Source organism: Uranotaenia lowii, chromosome 2 (assembly GCF_029784155.1).
Source record: "Uranotaenia lowii strain MFRU-FL chromosome 2, ASM2978415v1, whole genome shotgun sequence".
NCBI classification, from domain to species: domain Eukaryota; kingdom Metazoa; phylum Arthropoda; class Insecta; order Diptera; family Culicidae; genus Uranotaenia; species Uranotaenia lowii.
In genome coordinates, this window is record NC_073692.1 from 63,299,535 (window position 1) to 63,322,675 (window position 23,141).

At 38.7% G+C, this 23,141-nt stretch overlaps 1 protein-coding gene across 2 annotated transcripts in view; it reads left to right on the forward strand.

The window, feature by feature from the left end:
• LOC129740952 (uncharacterized) overlaps positions 1-23,141 on the forward strand; it is a 479,426-nt gene that overhangs the window by 72,977 nt on the left and 383,308 nt on the right. The window contains exons 2-3 of one of the 2 annotated variants that reach the window (XM_055732613.1): positions 16,732-17,458; positions 17,717-17,845. In XM_055732613.1, the coding sequence (XP_055588588.1) occupies positions 17,777-17,845 (69 nt within the window). In that variant the 5' untranslated portion in view covers positions 16,732-17,458; positions 17,717-17,776. Of the gene's footprint in view, positions 1-16,731; positions 17,846-23,141 lie in introns of both variants that reach the window. The other variant, XM_055732614.1, reaches the window with a different exon arrangement.

A 23,141-nucleotide genomic window follows, 5' to 3' on the forward strand; every position in this document is an offset into this window, starting at 1 on the left:
TTTTCAGATACTCTAACTTTTTACCTAGTTAATTGATGATTATCGGCAATAATTTCATGTTGATAAAAGCTACCTCGGTGATCAAAGTTCCCCCAGTTTACGGTACTGATATTTTCAGCAAAATTGTTCAGTTTTACACGGAGCAAACTTTGGTGTAGAAATTTTTGCCGAGAGGTCCGATAGCGAGATAAAAATGCTAACTTTTTTTGTTATTCACCTTGAAAACGGTTTTTTTATCTGACATATTGTAGATTGAATAAAATGGTACGATGTCTTCAAAACAAAGTTGTAACAAGTCAAGATCTACATTTGTCTCATACATTATGATGGTTTTAGAAGTTGCTGAAGCTTTATAGAACGCAGTTAGTGTATTTTATTGGCAATTTTGGATGGCTCGTCCATCAAAAAGTGCACATTTTCGCAACACCACTTTTTTGAAATTATTTTAGATGATAATCGGAACCATTTTTATTAAAAATTAGCACCCTAAACAAGAGTATAATACAGCAACTGGAAGGGAAAATTTGTCAGACATTTTTAAACCTGTTAAACTATCAAAGTAGAAATATTTGTTTGGCTAGCTACTTTAACTTGTGGCTTAAAAAGCGACATTTTCGTTGCACCCGAGACTGTCAACTAGGAAATTTACGTGAAAAAGTGTCTTCAAAAGCGTTTTCCGCCTTTCCTGAAGGAACATAATTTGTCTGTGCTGTTTTGGCCGGATTTGGCATACTGTCATTATGGAAAAAAAGCCATGGAGTGGTATGCCGTTAACAAGATTCAGGTTGTGCCCAAGAATAAGAACCCTCTCAACACACCAGAACCACAGCAAACATTTTTGTGGCTATATTCTTATGCTGTTTTTATATACGTTCCATATACATGATTCGTATTCCATACACCAAACTGGAGGCAGTATACAAACATAAATTTCTTTTCTTTCTAAAGCGACGAAAACTACACCAATTGGACGTTATCCGACACCTTATTCGTACCTATCGGAAAAATGCAAGAGAGCGCATGATTTTGCTCTCATAGCCTTCAAATTGTTGCCAGCAACAATATTTTCCAGTTCTCTCATTGGTCAATATCATTCAATTTTCAACTGATTTTTAGCTAGATGCACTGCTGGTTGCAGAGAGAACATGATGATGATTTTCTCACTTGAAGCCCGCGCGGTAGCAAAATAATTTTGAAAATTTCCAAATATGGCAGACTTTCTATCTTATCCGATCAAACTGAACATTTTTTACGATCTTTTCACTATGCAGTTGGAATTGGGCAGAAACTTGAGAAAATAAAAAAAAAAGTTAGCAGAAACTTGAGAAGATCCAGGTGTCAAACGAAAGGCTCGCCAGTTCTTTCCGTCTTTTATACATATTGAATTTCAAAAATAAAAATAGTTTGAATTTTTTAATAAACAAATATTCATTTACACACAACTTGGTTTGACCACTTTTTGATCCGAAACACCTTTTACGGTAGAAACCTCGCCTATCCAAGGTAGTTGGGGAAGGAACACCTCGGATAAGGGGAATTTCCGAGCGTCATTTTTGCACACCCAGGAATCGAGAAATCTGGGCATCTTTTTCCCGGGAATTTCCGAGTTCGCGGGAGTAATTAAAAGAGGATATTTCATCCCTGCGAAAACAAATGTAACCAAAAATATGTAAGTTTATGGTAGGGTGATTTGCCAATCGTTGTCCTCTTACCCATTGTTGCACCGAATGACTTAAATTGTCATTATTTCAGCTTTTTTTCAACTTTTTCCTAAAAATAATACTGAATCATGTTAATTGGAATGTTTACTAATGAATTGAGGCTTTTTACGATATTTTCTGCTTTAACCTTCCCATGCCGTTCGCAAAATATCCGTTTCGGGGAAATTTGAGTTGTAGTTTGATTTCGTTCTCCTGACTGTAAATGTTAACCGATTTTGATGATATTATATTCATTGTGTAGGTAATTTGTTCTTATTACTCAAAATTTGAAAATAAAGTCGATATGTATTACCAAGTTAACAGAAACTGGTTCAGAAAGTAAAAAGTCCGAAAAATCAATTTTATTTTTAAAATGCTCATAACTTTTGACAGCTTTTCTGTATTTAAGTGTTTCATTGATGTTTGAAATTGTCAAGAATCCATATTTTCGACAGTGTATAGATATGTTGGGGTCCAATGAAAGTTTTGACCGCTATCTCAGATCTTCCGGTAGAAAATAAATCTAACTTAAAAAAACGATATCCAATTTTTGCTTTGCTTAGCTGTATTTCATTTCCCAATGAATCGATTTTCAAAACTCAAATTTCAATTTTTTGACGTTAATTTGATCATTATTTTCATAGAACATACTTGGTCAGTCAAAATTCCAAGTTCTTCAGTATATTGGAATGAAGATAAGAGATTTTAAATGTGCGCTTCGGGTCATATTGACCCGAACGGCATGGGAAGGTTAAAATATGCATCTAACGACAGTTTTAATTTTTCTTGTATTTTTCACACGATTTTTGTGCTAATTGTTAAACGAAACCATAAGATTCCTTCTACGGCAAAGAAGGTTTTACGTCATAACAAAACGTTTTTTGTATCTGTTTTCTATACGAAACGTTTGTTGGACAATTTTAGTACCATGATTTCGGGATAAAAATTACGATCCATACATAACCAGAGAAAATATCGGATCGTGCAACAATTGGTCCGCTCAATCTCCTCTTGCCCCATTGTTGTACATAAGTCCGCTGCAAGATTTGTATGGAAATTTCAACTTTATTAATTTGTATACCTCCAAAAGGTTTGTTTGGTTGTTTTTACTGCCAAAAATAGCAATATCATTTTTGGAAAATTCAGAACTTAATAAATTAGTCCTGAATTAGCACAACGGGCTTTGATTTGTACGGTAAATGAAAATTTTCATTCAAAACTCACCAGAGATGTACTGAAAGTTTCAAAAACTTAATTTTTTGATTGTTGATTATTGAAAAATATTTCAATAATATATTTTTTGGTTCTTGCAATAAATTTCATATGAACAAAAATCAATCCTAACTTGTGAAATGATATTCGAAGTCATACAAAAAATTCAAACTAAAAATTTAGGTTTTAATGTTTTTGATTGCTAATTTAAAAGTTGTTTAACCGTAAGATGAAAGTTTATAAAAAAGGTAATTATTGCTTTGTATAGCCAATGAGTTTGTTGATTTATACAACCTTCGCAAAAACATGTCATGAAATTGTTGAATGCTTCAGCAAGCAAAGCCTGCAATTTAACAACACTTTTCAATGGTTTCCGATTTTTATTTTGAAATGGTTTTAACTTTTTTCACGAAATACTTTCCTTCTTCTCATGCTGGCAAAAAACGAAGCTTAAGAATAGGTTAAATCAATAACTAAACAAAGACATACTTCCATATTTCCTCTTCCATACAAATTTCCATTCAAAATTGTACACGTTCATTGATTACATGTAATTGAAAGAAAATTCGGATTGTTTTTTTAAATGACACGGTGTTTAAAAAGTGGATATTGACGTTAAACTATTAATTTTAGTGCTCTAATAATCTGTTTCCATTCAGAATTTTCATATTTTATGCACTCAATGTGGATTTTCAATATATCAACCTTTATCCAAAAACACCTTATATTTCCATAAATATATTTTTTCTATCTTCAAATATCAAAATTGAAGTTTTGAAATTATTAAGCTCGTTTAAAAACATATCTAAGTATGTATTAAAAAGTCCGGCAACTTGCAATGTCTGAAAAGTTTCCAAGTCACTTAAACTGCTTTGGCTTTGAGGGACACTTTTTATCAGATTTATTTTGAAATCCTTTATCCCGACCTTTTACTCGACATTTTATGCAAAGCATCTAAAGATTGCTCTAAAAACCTTGTTTTTCAAATTTCGAGACGACAAATCTTAAAGAACTGTATATCATACCAACAGCGAACCCCTTGCTTTTGATAATAATCTTATCAAAATATTGTACAGTAGCAAAACTTCGACCCTAAATCTCAAAAAATTGTAGGAATGACCCGAAAAATTACTTATCATGTGCAATTTTCTCAGAAATTCAAATCTGCCGTCGAGCTAAACCGGAGACATTTGAGTGAAAGTTTATTTTACTTTAATTATTCAGAAATAAACAGTCATAACTTCGTGAAACATAATTCGATGAAAACAGTTTTTTTTGGGAATGTTTTGAATGTTTCTTGAAGATTGATAAAATGCTACAGAGGTTAAAATCATTACAAATAATTAGATTCAGGAAAAAGATATTAAAAAAATGAACTTTTCGAAAAGATATATTCAATAAAGATGTTTTCAATTCAGTTCCATCTATGAAATTTCAATGACACAACATTTTATGTTGGTTGAACATTTAAACAAAAAAGGTTAATAGTGGGCAAATAAGGTCAAATAACACTTCACTCAGATGGCTCCGGTCAAATTCAGCGGCAGATTTGAGTTTCTGAGGAAATTTCCCATGTGATAATTGATGATCCAGACTTTCAAACCGGCGGCTCCGTGTTTTTTTCGATTTTGGGTCCGAATTTTCCCAAGGATCTCCCTCAAAAGGGGCCGTCTCCAAATTAGTGTTTTATTTGAAGTTCTCATTATAAGCTTCCATAACAAATAGCATCTTTGTCCTGGGCATTAAGATGGTTTTAAGATGGAAATCGGACAACATTAGACACGAAATTGACCTGTGAAACTAACTATTGTGCACAGAAAAGCTGTTTTCAATGATTTTTTTAATTTTTGCGTAACTTTTTTCGAACACTTGAACTTTTGGATCTTGTTGACCAATTCTGTATGAGTGCAATCGACAAAAAAAAATCCAGTGAATTCAGCTGAAATGACTTAATTACAGCATAACAACCAAAATCATGTGCTTAACTGTGCAACGATTGGCAAATCGAGATGCAGAAATTAAATCAATTTCAAAAAATAAAATAAAAAAAAGATAAAAGTTGTATTCGGCAACACTGAAGATAAATAAAATTAATTTCTATGGCAACATTTGTTATTTTGGCAACACTATAGCAAAACAAACAAAACAAGGTCAGCCATTCATCTAGTTTCATGAGTGAAAGTCGTGTCTGAGAGAATACCTAAATCGAGATTCGTAAAAATTCGAAAATCACGACAATGGCGAGGTTGGTAGAATAAGGGCAGAGAGTGCAGATTGTCAAGGCTGCTGCTACAAAAAATTCGGCCTCTGGTAGAAAGACGGATTGGCACAGGGAACTCAAATTTTAAAAGCTACTGCTACGGACAAAATTGTTTCTGATTCGACCCCTGGAAAAAGACGGAATGGCTTAGCAAGCTCAGGTTTCTAAGGTTGCTGCTGCTGATTGTTTGTTATGATTTGGCCTTTCGGTGGAAAATGACGGAAAGCAAGCGCAGATTTCTAAGGTTTTTTTTTTTTTTTTTTTTATTTACAAATAGTTTTATTAAGGCATTTCACTCATAAAGTTTTGTTTTGCCGAGTATTCACTTCACTTGTGTTGTATTAGTAAGAAGGGGAGCCGTAATCGTCGCGGCGACTCAACTGTTAGAGTTTGTTTGACTTGAGGAAAGGGAAAAGGATTGTGTAGGGTCGCTCTCGAGAACAGATTTCCGTCTTTGGTCGGTGGTGGCTTCCTGTAGCGTGGTTACGTATGCTACCGCAGGTATTGTCTTCCTGGCCAGCCTTCTTCCCGGTGTTATCGAACCGGTCGGACGAGAGGTTGTTCTAATGAATAGACGAAAAGAGCATTAGATAGAGTAAAGACAGAGGGGAAGAGGACTAAACGACCAAGTCAGACATTTTAAGATATTTGTATATAGGGTACAAATATTCAAGATCTAAGTTTGCCAAGATGTCTCGAATTGGAACACCAGGTAGTTTACTTCGGGCCCTAAGGGTATCCAGTAGCCAAGCCCTCGATCGATCAAACCGTTCACACGTCCACACAACATGATCAATGTCGTGGTAGCCATCCCCACAAACACAAACATTGCTTGTAACTAGTTGTATACGAAACAAATGCGCGTCAAGCCGGCAGTGATTTGACATGAGCCGAGAAACCACGCGAATGAAATCGCGACTCATGTTAAAATGCTTAAACCATGCCTTCGTCGGAACCTTAGGGATAATCGTATGGAGCCAACGTCCCTTTGTGCCATTATCCCAGCTAGACTGCCAAGCGTTAATCGCTAAAGTGCGAGGTATTGAAAAATATTCATTGTAAGTTATTATCCTCTCAAAGATTTCACCTTGTAACGCGCCCACCTTAGCCAATGAGTCCGCCTTCTCATTGCCTTGTATAAGACAATGAGACGGGATCCAAGCTAAGGTAATCCTATACGAATTTTCGATCAGAGCGCCCAATATCCCTGAAATTTCCAGCAAAAAATGGGAAGAGCGCTTCATCAGTTTCATCGATCGAATTGCCTCAACGGAGCTGAGACTATCCGAATAGATGAAATAGTGGTCTGCGGGCAGTGTGCGAATGTGTTTCAAGGTGCAGTAAATAGCGGCTAGTTCAGCAGTGTAAACGGAGCATGGCTCTCGAAGCTTGAACGAAGCTTCAAAGCCCTCATTGTACACTGCGAAACCAGTCGCGCCGTCGATTCTAGAACCATCAGTAAAGAACATTTTTGTAGGGTCAAATTCACGTACTTTTGATGCAAAGATTGAAGGAATGACGTTGGGTCGGACGTGATCTGGTATTCCACGGATGTCAGCGGTCATGGACAGATCGAATCTTATCAAGGAACTGCTAATTGGGTAAAAGTGACTCGTGTCCGAATTTAATAAAGAAGGATTTATTTCTAATTGACTTAACGTTTTATAATTATTTACATATTTTACTTGCGGATTAATATTCATAAGCCTTTCCAAATTTTCTATCACCAAAGGATTCATAGTTACACTTCGAATTAGGAAACGTAGCGATAAATCGAAGAACCGATTTTTCAACGGCATTATTCCCGCCAGTACTTCGAGACACATCGTATGTGTCGACTGCATACAACCCATGGCAATACGCAAACAACGATACTGTATTCGTTCTAGTTTAATCAAGTGGGTATCCGCGGCTGACCCAAAGCAAAAGCTTCCGTATTCTATGACCGACAGTATCGTTGTTTGGTATAACCTGATGAGGTCCTGTGGATGAGCACCCCACCAGGTTCCAGTAATCGTTCGAAGAAAATTGATTCTCTTTTGGCATTTTTGAGTCAAGTACCTAATATGTTTTCCCCAGAGGCATTTAGAGTCGAACCAGACACCCAAATATTTAAAACTAAGAGATTGAGTTAGAGTTCTACCCATCATAAGGAGCTCTATTTGAGGAGGGGAATGCTTCCTTGAAAAAACTACTAACTCGGTTTTACTAGGCGAAAACTCGATGCCTAGATTCCTGGCCCAATGTGATAAATTATTTAGAGTTTCTTGTAACGGAGGTTTAATTTGAGTGCCTTTTTTACCTGTGATATGAACAACACAGTCATCCGCAAGCTGTCTTAGCGTACAATTTTGTGCCATACAAGCATCGATTTCTCGGACATAAAAGTTGTATAGCAGGGGGCTTAAACATGAGCCTTGGGGTAGACCCATGTAACTAATTCGTTCAACTTCGATTTCTCCATGACTAAAATGCATGATTTTTTCAGACAACAGGTTATAAAGAAAATTATTCAATATTGGTGAAAGTCCGCAAGAGTTAAGATTACTAGATAGCACTTCTATGGACACCGAATCGAATGCCCCTTTGATGTCCAGAAATACTGCCCCCATCTGCTCTTTTTGGGCAAACGCCAGTTGAATGTCTGATGAAAGTAATGCTAGACAGTCGTTCGTACCCTTGCCTCTACGGAATCCAAATTGTGTACTTGACAAGAGGTTGTTTGATTCAACCCATTTATCCAGCCGAAAGAGAATCATTTTTTCGAGCAATTTCCGGAGACACGAGAGCATTGCGATCGGCCTATACGAATTGTAATCAGAAACTGGTTTTCCCGGTTTTTGGATGGCGATAACTTTCACCTGTCTCCATTCATGCGGCACAATGTTCATCTCTAAACACTTATTGAATAAATTCAACAAGCGTTTTTTAGCGGTATCTGGCAGATTCTTCAACAAGTTGAATTTGATTCTGTCCAGTCCGGGAGCTGAATTGTTACATGACCAGAGCGCAAGTGAAAGTTCGACCATCGAGAATTGATCCTCCGTTTCGGAACTATTCTCTGTATCCCGATAGTTTTTCTGAGCTGGTACTGCGTCCGGACAGACCTTTTTCGCGAACTGTGTCAGCCAACGACTCGAGCTTTCTTCACTTTCGTTCGAAGGTGTGTAATTTCGCATGTTTCGAGCTGTTTTCCAAAGCGTGTGCAGAGACGTTTCTCGAGATAACCCATCCACGAATCGCCTCCAGTACCCACGTTTCTTGCCCCTGATCAAGTTCTTAAACTTGCGTTCCAAGGACAAGTAACGTTGGAACTTCTCTGGCAATCCAGTTCTGCGAAACTCAACAAACGCCTTGCACTTTTCTCCTCGCGCGCGTGAGCAGTCTCCATCCCACCATGGAGTGGGAGGCCGTTTCTGTATCGTCGAATTGTCATTCCGTCTGACCTGTGCCCCGATTGCACAGTCCACAATTGTCCCGGACATAAAGCTGTACTCTGCCTCCGGAGGCAGTTCATCCGTTGAGTCGATGGCTTCAATGACACCTGATGCATACTTTTTCCAATCTATATTCTTTGTGAGGTCATAAGGAATATTGATCTCTTCGGATGGACTACGACCACTGGTGATAGAAATATTGATAGGCAAATGATCGCTTCCCTGAGGGTCTTGGATTACCTTCCACGTACAATCCAAGCTCAGAGAGGAAGAAGCTAAAGAGAGGTCTAAAATACTATGCTGTGATTGGGATCCATTAATTCGAGTCACTTCCCCATTGTTTAAGACAGTCATGTTGAAGTCGTCGCACAGCTCATAAATAATGTCAGCACGATCATCATCACGTGAGCTACCCCAGCCCACGCCATGGGAGTTAAAATCTCCCAGAACTAGCCGGGGTTCTGGGAGAAGTGAAATGATATTAGCCAATTGGTTCCGGCTCACGCTTGAATTTGGCGGAATATATACCGAGGCTAGGCAAAGGTCTTGGCCTTTAATTCTAGCTTGGCAACTGACGACTTCAATACCTGGAGATGGTTGTAGTGGAATACGATAGAAAGAGTAGCATTTCTTGATCCCCAAAAGAACGCCACCCCCTCTTTGCCCATCTCGATCCAGGCGAATAATATTGTGGCTATGGAAGTTGAAATCAGTGTTTGGAGAGAGCCAAGTTTCGCATAAGGCGAACACATCACAATTCAAATTGTGTACCAATACTTTAAAGGAGTCTAATTTTGGTAAAATACTTCTGCAGTTCCATTGCAATACAGAAACAATTTCTCTTACCTCAGTGGACGAGTTATTCATCAAAAGAAATTGCTTCTGCGATGAGGGTCATAGTACAAGCTTTCTTTTTCAAGACTTCTCTCAAAAGAGGTACAAACATATTAATCATAGTCCTCCAACCTGCTGGTACACTGAAAAAGTCCAAGATGAACGCAACAATTTCTGAAAATTTCATCTTACCATCAGATGAAAAGCTGGGCAAACTGTTCGACGATGGATCAGATGCAGTTTCTCTGGGAATTGTTGCATTCCTGTTTGCTACTGATGGTCCTGAATTCTGAAGGGAAGTCTGGGGTTTTGACTTACCAGAAAGTGGAGGGAAGTCCTTCGGGGACGGATTAAAACCCGGAGGTCTCTGAATAGGAGGGGTAGTATAACTATTTCCACTTTGAGGATTTTTTGTTTTATTAACTTTGCTGGCAGCTGATCGGGGTTGTGTGTTAGTTGTGCGTTTCCTTTTTGGAGCCTGTGAAACATTATTTTTGACAAATGGCCCAGCTGATGTTCCTTCACATGGATCCTCCCCTTCGGATTCATACTCACTTAGAAGGCCAAACTGGTTCTCTGAGACGATTGGCAAAGACTTCATCAGCATGTCTCTATATGATTTCTTAGAGCGGGTTTTTAAAGAAGTCTTGATTTTTTCCCGGCGCGATATGTACTTCGGACACGCCGAGAGAGCATGAGATTCCTCGCCTGTGCAATACAAACACTTGCTTACTGCTTCTATTTCACACGAAGCTTCCTCATGCTTCTCCCCGCACTTAGAGCAGCGTGCCTGATTGCAACAGTAGGCGGCCGTATGATCCAACTGCTTGCAATTTTGGCAGTACATGACCGAAGGCACATAAAGTCTCACAGGTAGACGAACCTTCCCGATCGCAACGAAATCAGGAAGTGCAGTGCCGGAAAAGGTAACACGATAGGAGTTCGACAGGGAAAATGTTCGTTTTTCCCCCTCGTCATGAGCTGATTTTAGCTGCCGCGCGTCCAGCACCTTAACCGTGGGAAGACCGGGGTCTTTGAATCGGCCAACCCCGGACTCCACAAGATCATCGACGGTCAAACCCTCTTCGGTTACCACTCCGTCAATTTCCACGTCACGAGCGGGAACGTAAACACGATACTCGATCGTAAACTTCGGGTCACAAGCAATGGCATTTGCTTCCTTCAGGCTACCAACAACAATGCGCATCTTGTGCGGTCTCATCGGCTGGTAGCTGATTACGGAAGGGTAAGATCTGTCGAGGTCTCGAGCGATGGAAATCACATTAGGTGATTTCCCGTTCATTTTGGACCGGATGTAAACTACCCAAGGTCCCGTCGATTCAGGTTGGTAAACCCGACGGCGAGGGGGCGGTTTAGGCAGCTCGTTATCTTTTTCGAGTGGTAAGTTCTCTTGGGGTGTTGATGTTGGTTGAGCATTATGATCATTTTTAGGGTTATGAGTGCTGCCAAAGGTAAAGGGAATTGGGGAAATGGATAAATTGATGGTCCGAGGAGGGGGGGATGGGGTATTCTCCTCGTCCGAGACGTACATATGCTGGTCGACAGTTCCAGGGACTATTTCCTCGGATAGTATTTCCTCGACATTACATTCTGAAGGAGGATCTTTACCTCCCTCGCCGTCGTCATCCATTAGGCGGAAGATTTCCGAACTAATGGGGTTCGAGTGGAGAACGAAACCTATATAATATAGTAAAAAACCTTACTAAATTAAATATTAATAAGTAAGGAAATAACCAAGAGAAAAAAATAGAAAAGTAGAGAAAAAGAAAAAAAAAACCAGTACAAAACTTTTGGAAAAAAAACAAAATCGTTGAATTAGGTACACCCTAATATTAGGTATACCCTATACCACCTGTCTGGTGACTATTTCCGATAGCCAGAGTATGTTGTCTCCTACTACTGGACAATGATGATGGTAAGTGCAAGTCGCTGCACTAGATGTAAAAAAAAAAAAAACTTCCGTTTTATTTCCCAGTAACGGCACGCAAGTCCGGCTCTATGGGGAAAATTATTGCTTTTATGGAAGTTAGCGATAACAGAAGCAAAAAAAAAAACTGTCTTCAAAACCTCTGTTTTATTCACTCACTAAAAGCGTCTCTCAGACGTAGCGCGCAAGATGTGTTTAGATTGAAACACGCGGTCCGGTCTTTTGTGTACCGGCTGGAGTTTGCTGGCAAAAAACACAATGCCTCCACGTATGGGTAATGATGGTGCAAACAATGGTGCTGCAATCCATCCACTGTTCAATAGCCTTGTGGATAATAGCTGATTGATTGTCGCACTTATAACGGTTTACTGTCTATGGGCTGAGTGCACTAGCTCATAATGTAACCGCACCAAAAAAATATAGGTATAAGCACACGGGGAAATAAACTGGGAGCCCAACAAAAGCGACTGTTTCGGTTGAGTGTTGATCACAGAATGGATTTCTAAGGTTGCTGATGCTGATTGTTTGTTATGATTTGGCTATCTGGTAGAAATGGCGGAATGGCTTTGGAAGCGCAGATTTTTTGGGCTGTTGTTGCTGATTGTTATGATTTGGCCTTCCGGTGGAAGAGGACGGAATGGATTTGGAAGTGCAGATTTTTCAGGCTGTTGCTGCTGATTGTTATGATTTGGCTTTTCGGTGGAAGGAGATGGAATGGATTTGGAAGCGCAGATTTTCAAGCAGCGTCTTCTAATAGTTTGCTTTGATTTGGCTTGCCTGTGGAAAAAGACGGAATTGGCTTAGGGAGTGCAGATTCTTAAGGCTGCTGCGGCTGATTGTTTGTTTTGATTAGGCCTTCCGGTGGAAAAAGACGGAATTGGCTATAAAAGCGCTGATTTTTAAGGAAGCTTCTGCTGATTGTTTTCCATGATTCGGCCTCCCGGTGGAAAAAGACGGAATTGGCTTAGGAAGCGCTGATTTTTAAGGCGGCTTCTGCTGATTGTTTATTTTGATTTGGCCTTCCGGTAGAGAAGGGTGGGTTTTAAGGCTTCTGATGCTGATTGTTTTGAGATGGTCTTCTGGTTGGGATGGCTGTTTCTAAGAATATTATCAAATTATTCCGGTTCTCGTAAACAGGGTTTGAAGTACAAGAAAAGCACAGTTTGGGGAAGCTGTTGTTAAGAATGTTTTCGAATTGTTCCAGCACTAGTAAACGAAGACAGAGCGACAGAAAAGCACAGACTTGGGGCTTGTGATATAGCTCAGTTGGCAAGTTTGTTGTCTCCTGAGCCGATGTCCGCGAGTTCGAGCCCAAGAGTAAACATCTAACACAGTTGTACCGGATAAGTTTTTCAATAACGATCCGCCAACTGCAACGTTGATAAAGTCGCGAATGCCATAAAGATGGTAAAACGACTATAATCGAAACAAAAAAAAAAAAAAAGAAAAGCACAGATTGAGAAGGCTGATGCGAAGAATATTTTCGGATTGGATGAAAATTATGCAGAAAATAAATTAATTTTTAAGATTTGAAAAGCTTTTGCTGAGAATGGAATGTATTCAGTTAATGAAATTCAGTTAATAATAGATTCTATTGCGAATAGAGTTGAGATGGAACGTATAGATGAGATATGAAGGAAATACAAAAATCAAATAAAATTTGTAGAGTGGAAAATAAAAATGAGGAATATGGAATAATATAATTACGGATATTTGATGAATGAAATTTTGCTTAAGAGAAAAAAGACAAACGTCGTTGCGTAAAAAGTTTCAATTGAGAGGGTAGGTGAGAAGGAATGTAGAGATGAGATGAAGGATATGCAGAAAAGAAATCAATTTTAATGAAAATAAATCACAGTTGTATTCGGCAACACTGAAGATAATGGAATTGTTTGTTATTTTGGCAACACTAGGCAAAAAAAAAACAAAATGAGGTGATCTGTCTGAGTAAATTTCTAAATCGAGATTCGAGATCGATTTCTAGATTTTTACATCATTCAAATATTAATTCTATTTGTTTTGATTTCGTTTTTTGAACATAAACTTCTTAGAAGGAAAAAGGTATTTCCACCGAACAATTCATGCAGTAACCGGTTGAACCAGTTATTGTTTAGTTACAAGCTCTTTATTCAAATAAAGTGCAATAAGTTAATCAGAATACTTAGAAAAATTAGACAAAATTTATGAGTAAATCAACCTACACAACTGACTGTTTTTTGCTGCAAAAATAGACAAAATAGAAAAAGATTTTTTTTTATTAGCGATAGAAGTTGGATGCATAGACTTTAAGTTATCCATTAAATTTCGTAAATTCACAGGTAACTGCCAATTTGTGTGACAAAAAGTGTAATTTTTCGCCAATAACCTGAATCTGACCGAATCGTAAAAACTTAACGATGAGTATTGTAAAACGGACCATTCCAGGATTCGCAGCAAGCCGTGCTCGAGAACGGTCGCGTTTTCTGTCGGTCTCGTTTTTTATCTCGTCGTTATGTGTTTTCTAAAAAATTATAATTTTGTTCCCTGATCGGGATTTTTTCGTGATGTGTTGAAGTGTTGTTTGTAGCTGTGGCAGAAGTATACCTCCCACTTCGATCAACAGCAAGTCATGCGCCGCTGGTTGGAGAAAAGGCAACATCTCTGACGAATACGGAAAAAATCCGGTGAGGATATTCCATGATGGCATTTTCACTCTCTCTTTCTTTGTTTTCATAAATTTTTCTGTACACTTTGTGTGCGAAATGAAATAAACATCTGAAAACAGTAGGTTTCATTATAGTTTTTGCAGGCAGGTTTTTTTTAAGAGTCGATGAACCAGTTCGATGTGTGTTCGCGGCATTTTATTAACGCATCTGCAAACAAACTTTGATAACAATCTTAATGTTCTCTATGTTATTTCAAATCTTTGAGTTTTATTTCCATAGTTGTTTTTTTAAATTAAGGAGTTTGGATTCGCCCGGCACTTGTCGAGCGAAGAGTGTTTGATTGTCGACTTCCACGCGGCGTATTTTTGTACGATGTTTTTTTACCCGATTTAATCCGTTCAGTGGGTTATGCAGACAAGGTGAACAAAATAAGATTTATCCTCCTTCAAAGTTAACTCCGGAACTGTGCCTAAAATAGTGTAGGTACTTTGTGTATTTTTGTTATTTCTCGTCTATCGAAGAAAAAATATTAGGCCAACATCGAAATACGCAATCCAACCGTGTGTTTCGCTTGTTTTTATCCTAGTCGATGTTTTAATTTGCGTGACCTATTTAGATTGTCAGTTATTTTTTTTTTGTTTTGGAATTTTTTCCTCGGAATTTCAGTTTAAGCTCGTTTCATCGTTTGGAGTTAATTTCGATTAATGTTGTGTTACTTAGTATAAATCGGGAAATAGAAAACACAAGGAATTTAATGCTATCAATGAATATTTCTTTAACGTGGAACCTCTTATTATTTACTGACTTAGCTACATCCTTTTTTAAGCCTTTTTTTTTATAAAATAATTCTTTTAATTAATTTTTATTAGCTTGTTTTGTTAAACTACTGTGATGTTTTTATTATTCCATGATTTGTAAGAGTTTATTTAGTTCATGGAAAATCAGGCTCAAGGCTCGCTTTAAAAAATATATTAATTAAAATAGGAAATATTTGTTCTATTCGTTTTTCTTAATCAGCTTCAACTCCGAGTCTAAATTGTGTTCCACTGTAAAGTTAATGAGGCAGCAGCAAAAAAAAAACATTTTTTTTTTTGCTAAGAATAAAAATAAGGAAAATTTTTAAGATTATTTATATAATTTTTAAAATAATGTTTAGATATGTTTATGAATTGATATCATGTAATGTTATATTTCAATATTTTCTCAGTTTCTTGATATTGAAATTAAAGTTTCGTCGACTTCAATCAGGTTTCAATTAACTATTTTTTAACTTGAACACAGTAAAAAAATCTTATAAAATTTTGTTCTTTTGAAATGAATAAACAGTAAGTAATAAAAAAACTCTAACAAAGTTCTTTTAATTTGTTCAAATATATTAAACAACAGAAGCATATTAGATAAGGTTTACAACCAAAACCATGGCACTAGTCAAAAGTGTCTCCAGATCATATCCTTGTACCCACACTCCAAACCAAAATTATTTTGCTAGGATGCAGAGGTGACCTCGGTCCTAAAGCACGAAATCATTCTTTCATCCCTTTCTCTTTCTTCTAATCTATCAATTGACTGCTAGGACGTGGCCGGCGCCGTTATTGATGATCAAAGAGAGAGCATCAGTTTTGGGCAATGTGAATGTGCTGTCAGTCCCAGACACCATTCATTTGACCTTTGAACAAAATTGGTGGCCTCGGTCAATCACGGAGTAGCAACCATTGGCGATGTGGAACTTGTTCTACTGAGCCACGCCTGTGATCGTGGGATTTGAAATGCATAGCTTGTAATGATAATTGCATTAAAGGAATTTATTTTTAATCAAGAAAGGTTTTGGAAGAGGGAGAAAAATACATGCATTAAAAATTGAGTTTTGTCGATAAAGCATTTCAGGTTCAACTATTTAAGGTGGATGTGAGCAGTCAATCAAGCTAAGCTAAGCTAAGCTAAGCTAAGCTAAGCTAAGTATTGTAAAACGGACTATTCCAATTCTTCTCGTTGTAATTGTATTGTATTGTATTAAGGTAAATTGTATGAAAGCTTGTGTACAATAATATTGGATACTATAGCATTGCCCAAAACCATAAATTAAATAATTTTTTTTAATCTAAAGACTAAATTAAATCAAGCATACAAAAGCTGATAAAACTCCCACCATCCAAAATTTGTTTTTGCTCTCGTAATCTTTCGGATATTTGATTAATTTTCAGAAATTTCCATAAAATACATTAATCTTTATTTACTCCCCCCTTCGGGTTTTCTGGAAATTTCGAAGGGAGGGGTACAAAAGAAGAGATTGATGTTTGTTTTGTCCTAATTACATAAGCACAAACATAAATATTCGGTGATTTTTTTCAACAGCTTTTTCAAATGCTCGGTTACGCTTTGCATAATTAAAAAACCTGCATTCTTCCGGAATTTAACGAATAAGACATTCCCGCGTCATAAAATCTCAAATCTCAGATTCCTTAGCGTGAATCAAGCGTGACCAAGTACCATGCCGGGGGTTGTTCCATTTATACCATCCGTTTTGCGGAAATAGCCATACCAGCAGAAGCGCGGCGAAAATGATGAGAAAAGATGAAAATTTAATATTCCCATTTTGCCCATTTGCCCTCTTTCGTGGTGGTTCGTCTTAACAGTGGCCGTTTCGCGGGCATGTTTTTCACCCGAATCTGTCTTGTTTTCTTCAATTTCATTACAGACTGCCGCAGTATTGTCACCGTAGCGCTACTTTCGGTGACACCGGAACACCAAAGACGGGACACGGAAAACATCGGAGGTGGTCCGCCGGAGAGAATACCATAAGACTGATCATCGACGATGTGGCGGAAAGGTCACTCCCAGGCAGCAAGAGACAACAGCACCAAATAATCAACATCAACAGCAACAACCTAAAATGAAAGAAAATTTTCCCATTCAAAAGTTTCTGTTCATTTCCGGAAGAAATGTGAATGCGCCTGAAGTTATACCCATGAATTTGTTCCGACGCAAAGTTGTAAAAATTGAAAAGCATGTGAAAGTCTTGTGTGTTACCTCTGCTAAAGTTTGAGAAATGTGTTTTATGTTTGTAGCATTATCGGAAAGTTCTCACCGCAGTTTATTTAGTCAGTTCGTTATGTTCAAGCATTCTTTCGATAAGAGCCATTTCGCGAAAAGGGGTGAACCATCCCTAAATTGATAGCTCAGTGTTCGTGTGGTTCCGAGTTTTTTTTGTGTTCCCACCCTCATCGAGTGACTGCCAGCGTGTGTTCCTGACCCTGTTTTACGATAAACGACCGAAAGCATCAATTTCCGGTAGCTGTTTCGTACCTCCCGGGGTACCATTTTGTTATCCAAAGGATGGTCGAAAATTTGTGCAAGTGTGCTCGTAAAAAATCCCTAATTCAATCTCATATATAAAAGGGAAGCAGCAAATAGCATCTATAAAGGTGATAAAAGCTCTTAGGGAGAGAAAAATTCAAACAAAGTGGTGTGTTTTTTTAAGTATCGCGAATTTGCTTGGAGGATGGCGTGTGGTTAATCCAAAGGCAGATAAAGCAAGTTTCAATCATGATTTGATTCCTTCGATAAAAAAAAAAGTTGAGTGCATCTTCCTTCGAGGGGTGGATTTGAAAGCGATGATCAGCGAGTGCTTGTGATATTGAAATTCTAAAGTTTTTCCTTCTTCTTCTGATAATAACCAGCAGCAGTGTGGGTGGTTGGGTTTAAAATTGAATGTTTGGATAAGAGCCGCAGCATCAGTCAAAATGTACGTCGAATACGGAGATAGAAAGAACAACGAACGTGATACAATGATGGCAACCAATAGATTTACGGTAAGTTATTTTCGCAATTTATTTATGTTATGGGTTCAGTTCTTAAGAGAAAGGTCCCTGGAAACGTATTTTTTTAATTATCTGCTCTTCACAGCAAACACAAAATGAATTTTTCAACATGTGATAAATTATTTCGAGCAATTAAGGTTGCACCTAACCTTAAATTTCCTTTTGCTCCTGCAGGACCTGCATGGAAAACCTTCCCAGCAGCGGGTACGAAAATTTATGTTTCCTCTGCATAAACAAAACTTTCCTCAACCGATTGTCCCACATCTTGTGTGAAACGGGTAAATAAAGTGCTGAGATGTTGCTCTCCTCTGGCTTCATATACCTTCAAAGGGCTTAAACCGCCGCCTGAACCAGCATTAAGGGAAAATAAATTTTTCGAATCCTTATGCATATAAACCAAACTGGTAGCAGCATCATCGACCTTGGTTTGCTTTCTCCTCATCCGTCGTCGCGCGCTAAGCCAAGGTTCGGTTTCAATTTTCATTCCTGTCACCATTTGAGCTATGTTGGTATGAGGATACATTGCACACATGCATATCTGTTGTACTTATTTCGTGAAATGGTTACATCAAACTGCAACCCCTGGTCGTTGGCTGTGTTCATATTTTTCAATGGCCAGTGTCAGTGTTTATCTGGAGCGGTTCCAAACATGGCGAAGGTTGGATACGTTCCATGTTTGTCGTCAGATTTGTTTTCGTAAAAACAACTCATTTTGACAGGTTCTACAGCGCTCTACTTTTTCAGTTGATAATATAAATAGGTTTAAAATAGTTATGACATGAAATAATAATTTCCTCAAATGATAAGCTTTTAGCCCTTGTTTAATTCCTTTTGAAATAGTTTTTGTCGGAAAATATTCTACACAGTAGATTTGTTTATTTGCAGTACTAGTGCAGTACAATCATAAAGAGTATTTCCTTATGTCTAAGCATGGCTTTGATACAACCCTTATCATTCCAGATGACGTTCAAACTGCTGATTCCCGATGTATGGTGCTGATAGTTATTTTTTACATTGTTTTCCGTCTCACGACATAACCTGATGAACAATATTCCTTCAATTTACTCCGTCCATGGCAACCGTTCGCCAATTTCTCGGACACCTCACGTTCGCCAGATCACGCTCTACTTGGTCAAGCCACCTCGCCCGTTGCGCCCCTGCTCGTCTCGTTCCTACCGGATTGGCAGTGAACACCTGTTTTGCAGGACAGTCATCCGGCATTCCCGCAACATGTCCTGCCCAGCGTATCCGGCCACCACCTTCTGGATACTGGGTTCGCCGTAGAGTTGACGGTGATCGTGGTTCATCCTTCGCCTCCATATTCAGTTCTTCTGCTCACTGCCATAGATGATTCTTAACACTCGTCGCTCGAATACTCCGAGTGTACGCAGGTCCTCCTCGAGCAATATCCATGTCTCGTGCCCGTGCCCGGTCTAATGAGCGTCATATACAGGTTACACTTCTTGCGAGGGCTAAGTCTTCTCGACCGCAGTTGCTTGTGGAGTCCATAGTAGGCACGACTTCCGCTGATCATTCGCCGTCGGATCTCACGGTTGGTGCCATTGTCTGCCGTCACCAGTGAGCCGAGATAGACTATCTCCAGCTCGTCGCCGTCGATCGTGCCCTTGTTATTACTAGACAAGCGGATGCGCAGGTCAGCACATACAGACCGGCAGATGGTATGCCGACTATGTCAATATCATCGGCAAAGCAGATAAGTTGACTGGATCTGTTGAAATTCTAGCTCCACGTTGAACATCATGCAGGATTGACCATCGCCTTGTCGAAGCCCCGATTCGAATGAACTCGACAATTCACCCGAAATCCACACACAGCACGGCGTTGCCTTAATCAGTCTGGCCAGCTTCCCAGAAAAGCCGTTCTCGTCCATGATTTTCAATAGTTCGTCACGGTCGTGTCGTATGCGGCTTAGGTCGATGAATAGATAATGCACAGGGACTGGGTGTTCACGGCATTTTTGGAGGATTTGCCGTAATGGTGAGATCTGGTCCGCGTCGTAGACCCTCCATGAAGCCGGCCTGATGACTTCTCACGACTCTGTTTGCTTGTGACGTTAGGCGGTGGAGTAGAATTCTGGACAACTCTTTGTAGGTGGCCTTAAAGACAGTGATCGCTTGGAAGTTCTCACACTAAAATTTTTCTTGTAGATGGGGCATATAACCCCCTCTTTCCATTTCTTCCGTAGCTGTTCTGTGTTCCAGATCCGGATCATCAACCGGTTTAGGCAATCGGCCAACATGTCCGGGACCATTTTGATGAGTCCAGATGCGTTGCCATGCTTCGTGTTTCCTGGGAATGATGCAGCTGCTCCAGGTCATCGAGTTCCTCCTCCTTTAGGCGGCGTTTTTGTCCTGGAAAATTCGGACTTGCTGTCTGTTCCGCTGTCCGCTGTGCTTCTTTGCACTACTGCCGCCCGCGCGGAGTGCCCTTCTCCCATCACTCTCCTACACTCCTCGTCGAACCTGTCGTTCCGCCGTGTTCGTTCCACATGCCCGATGACGTTTCCGGCAACGCTGTTGATGGCTGTCTTGATTGTATCCCAACAGTCTTCGAAAGTGGCTTCATAAATGCCCTCTGCCAGCAGCGCTGTTTGCAGTTCAACTTCAAACACTGCGCAAAACTATTGTTCACAAATGGGGAACTATCCTAAATAATGGTTGTGTTGAACTATCCTTAATAATTGAGTCAGTTGGCGGAAATGGAAGAAGTAAGCATGGGAGCAGTTCGAAATGCATTACGAAATTATGGAAAAGAAAGCAGCTTTGTGGACAAAAAACTGGGCGGAAACTTGGTTTGGTGGACAAAATTTTGGACCGAAAATCATACGTGCTCACGCCAGAGAGAAGACTGCCTCAATGTGGGATCTACTCTCAGCACCGTCCATCGTGCCAGGGAAAGATTGGGTCTAAAGACATATAAAGCTTGGTTCATTTGGAAATGGGACACTTTCATTTGGTCATAGCTAAGTTCCTGGTGACCGGATATGCAATTTTAAGAGCATTAGCTTGCCTGTAAAAAGAACTATCCTGTCTATTTTTTTTTCAAAATTTAAAACTAACGCATTTTCAAGATATTTTAGATGCAAGAGAAGAATACAAAAATAATTGTGCACAGTTTGCTTGAATGATGTAAAAGTATGAAAACAATGTCTAGAATGTCCTCAAAGTTTAAATCAAGTGTTAGAGTGAAGTAAATGATCGGAAATTATGATTTAGAGACTAACAGGGCATTCCATCATTTTAAAATATGAATATGCAAAAAACTCAGTGTAGGTCTCTGAAATTTCCAGAAAATTTGTCCTTTAGAGGCTAGAAGTGTTGCCCAGCAATCATTCATGTAAATCCTACCTTACATGATATATTTTTGCTAGTTCCAGAGCTCGTAAGCTGTGTAGCCGGTACCGTGCCAATGCGACATATAAATTTTGATGGACGATAAAACTAAAAAATGTTTCACAAGTCCTGTATGTAAATGTAACCTTCTGTTACATTTATGGTTCTGACAAGGACCCTATCAGAATACAGTTTATATTTGCTGTTATTTTTAGAAAAAAAAAAAATGTCATGATTGGGCAAGACTTCGCTCCTGTGGAACTCCTTTGGAAATTTTCATGACGAAAACTTTTGATTTCGATGTTTTCAAAAGCCTGAGAAGAGCAGCCTTGTTTGAAAAGTGCGTAATTTATGATCTCAACGAATAGATTTTACTTTTTTAACACGTTCGTCGCCATGCTCTTTTTGGTAGTTTTACTAGCCGGGCCCAAAGAAATTTCACTGAGCGGCTAACATGAGTGAAAGAGCGTCTCCCCTTTTTGATGTGACGAGGCCTCCCAGGACATAAACCCGTCACCCAAATATGGGTCCCATGGCAACGAACGTGTTTATTGAGTCTCTTGATGATTCTACTGTGTTTTAGTTTGATAACATTTCAGTAAAAACGTCTTTCAGTGGCACAATAATAATCAAGTTTCGAAACAGCTGAATCCAATAAATCGTCTCCAGTTTCTGTCATATGAGAAGTATTTGTCGAAACAGTAGGGAAAATTGCAGAAGAAGGATGCAGTCACCTAAATCACCGAATAAATGAAATATTATCGGAAGATTTTGATCAATATCATTATCATAATTGAAAAAGGGTGCGCCGACTGATGGGAGATATCAAGAGTAAAGTTTAATTATTTCTTACAAAATAAGATAAATATTTTTTTTTCACATTATTCCATAAATAATTATCTTTTACCATTTCTTTCACAGAAAATTTTTCAGCGTAGGGGTTTGGGCCATGTCAACGAGGACATACTTAGCCCATCAATATTTTAGAAATTTATATTCCAAAATTGCTTACATTTAGGTAAAAAGTAAATGTAAAAAAACTTTGGAAAAGTGACACGCTTAAAGCAATGCTAATTATCAAATGGTTACTTAAAATACGAAGTCTAAATACTATACATAAAATATATCTGCTTGAGAATAAGAGCATGTAATTTTCGTTTATTTATCTCGAGCAAACTGAAGTTGTAATCCAGTGTTAAGTTTAATCTTTATTAGGCAAACATTCATCTGATTTTGGTAAAAGTCAATAGAGCTTAGAGGTGCCTCCCAGGAAACAAGTTTCATCTCAAAATTCAAAAGAGATACTTTATAACTGTAAAATTTGATTAAAAAAAATCGAATATGTCCGTGTAGACAGTGGGTAAGGGTGTAGGGGTTTACTAAATGTCCACGATTGTCCATGGAGGGTGAGGGAGGTTAAAATTTAATTTTTTTGTCCATATGGTATCTGAACGGCTCTTAAGAAGCAGAAGAAGCCGAAGCTACAGGCGTTACGCACTGTACTGTACTTGTTCTTCTTCTTCTTTCTTGGTAGGAACTGCATGCAGGTTGGGCCAGTGACTGTGACTATATGCCCAACCGTCCTTGTTGTCAAACAGGTTTTTCAGAGATTCCATCTTCCATTGTTCATCAAGATCTCTGCCGGATGGCACTAACGGCGTTAGGTACAGGATGACGTTACGGGTGACAAAAGGAGAAATTGATATTTGTTCCGGCCTTATGATCTTACGTTAAACAAGTTTAATTTATTTGTTTGTTTGGAATTTTCATTTCTATGGATGAAAATAATTTCCCAACTATTCCATTGGGCATCGCACTGTATGTTATCTCAAATGTGGGGGGATCTTGTTTACGACTAGACATTGCCTATGGCCGGACAACATTGATTTTTCGAATTCGCATAATTCTAATAATGTTTTGACACCATGGAAATG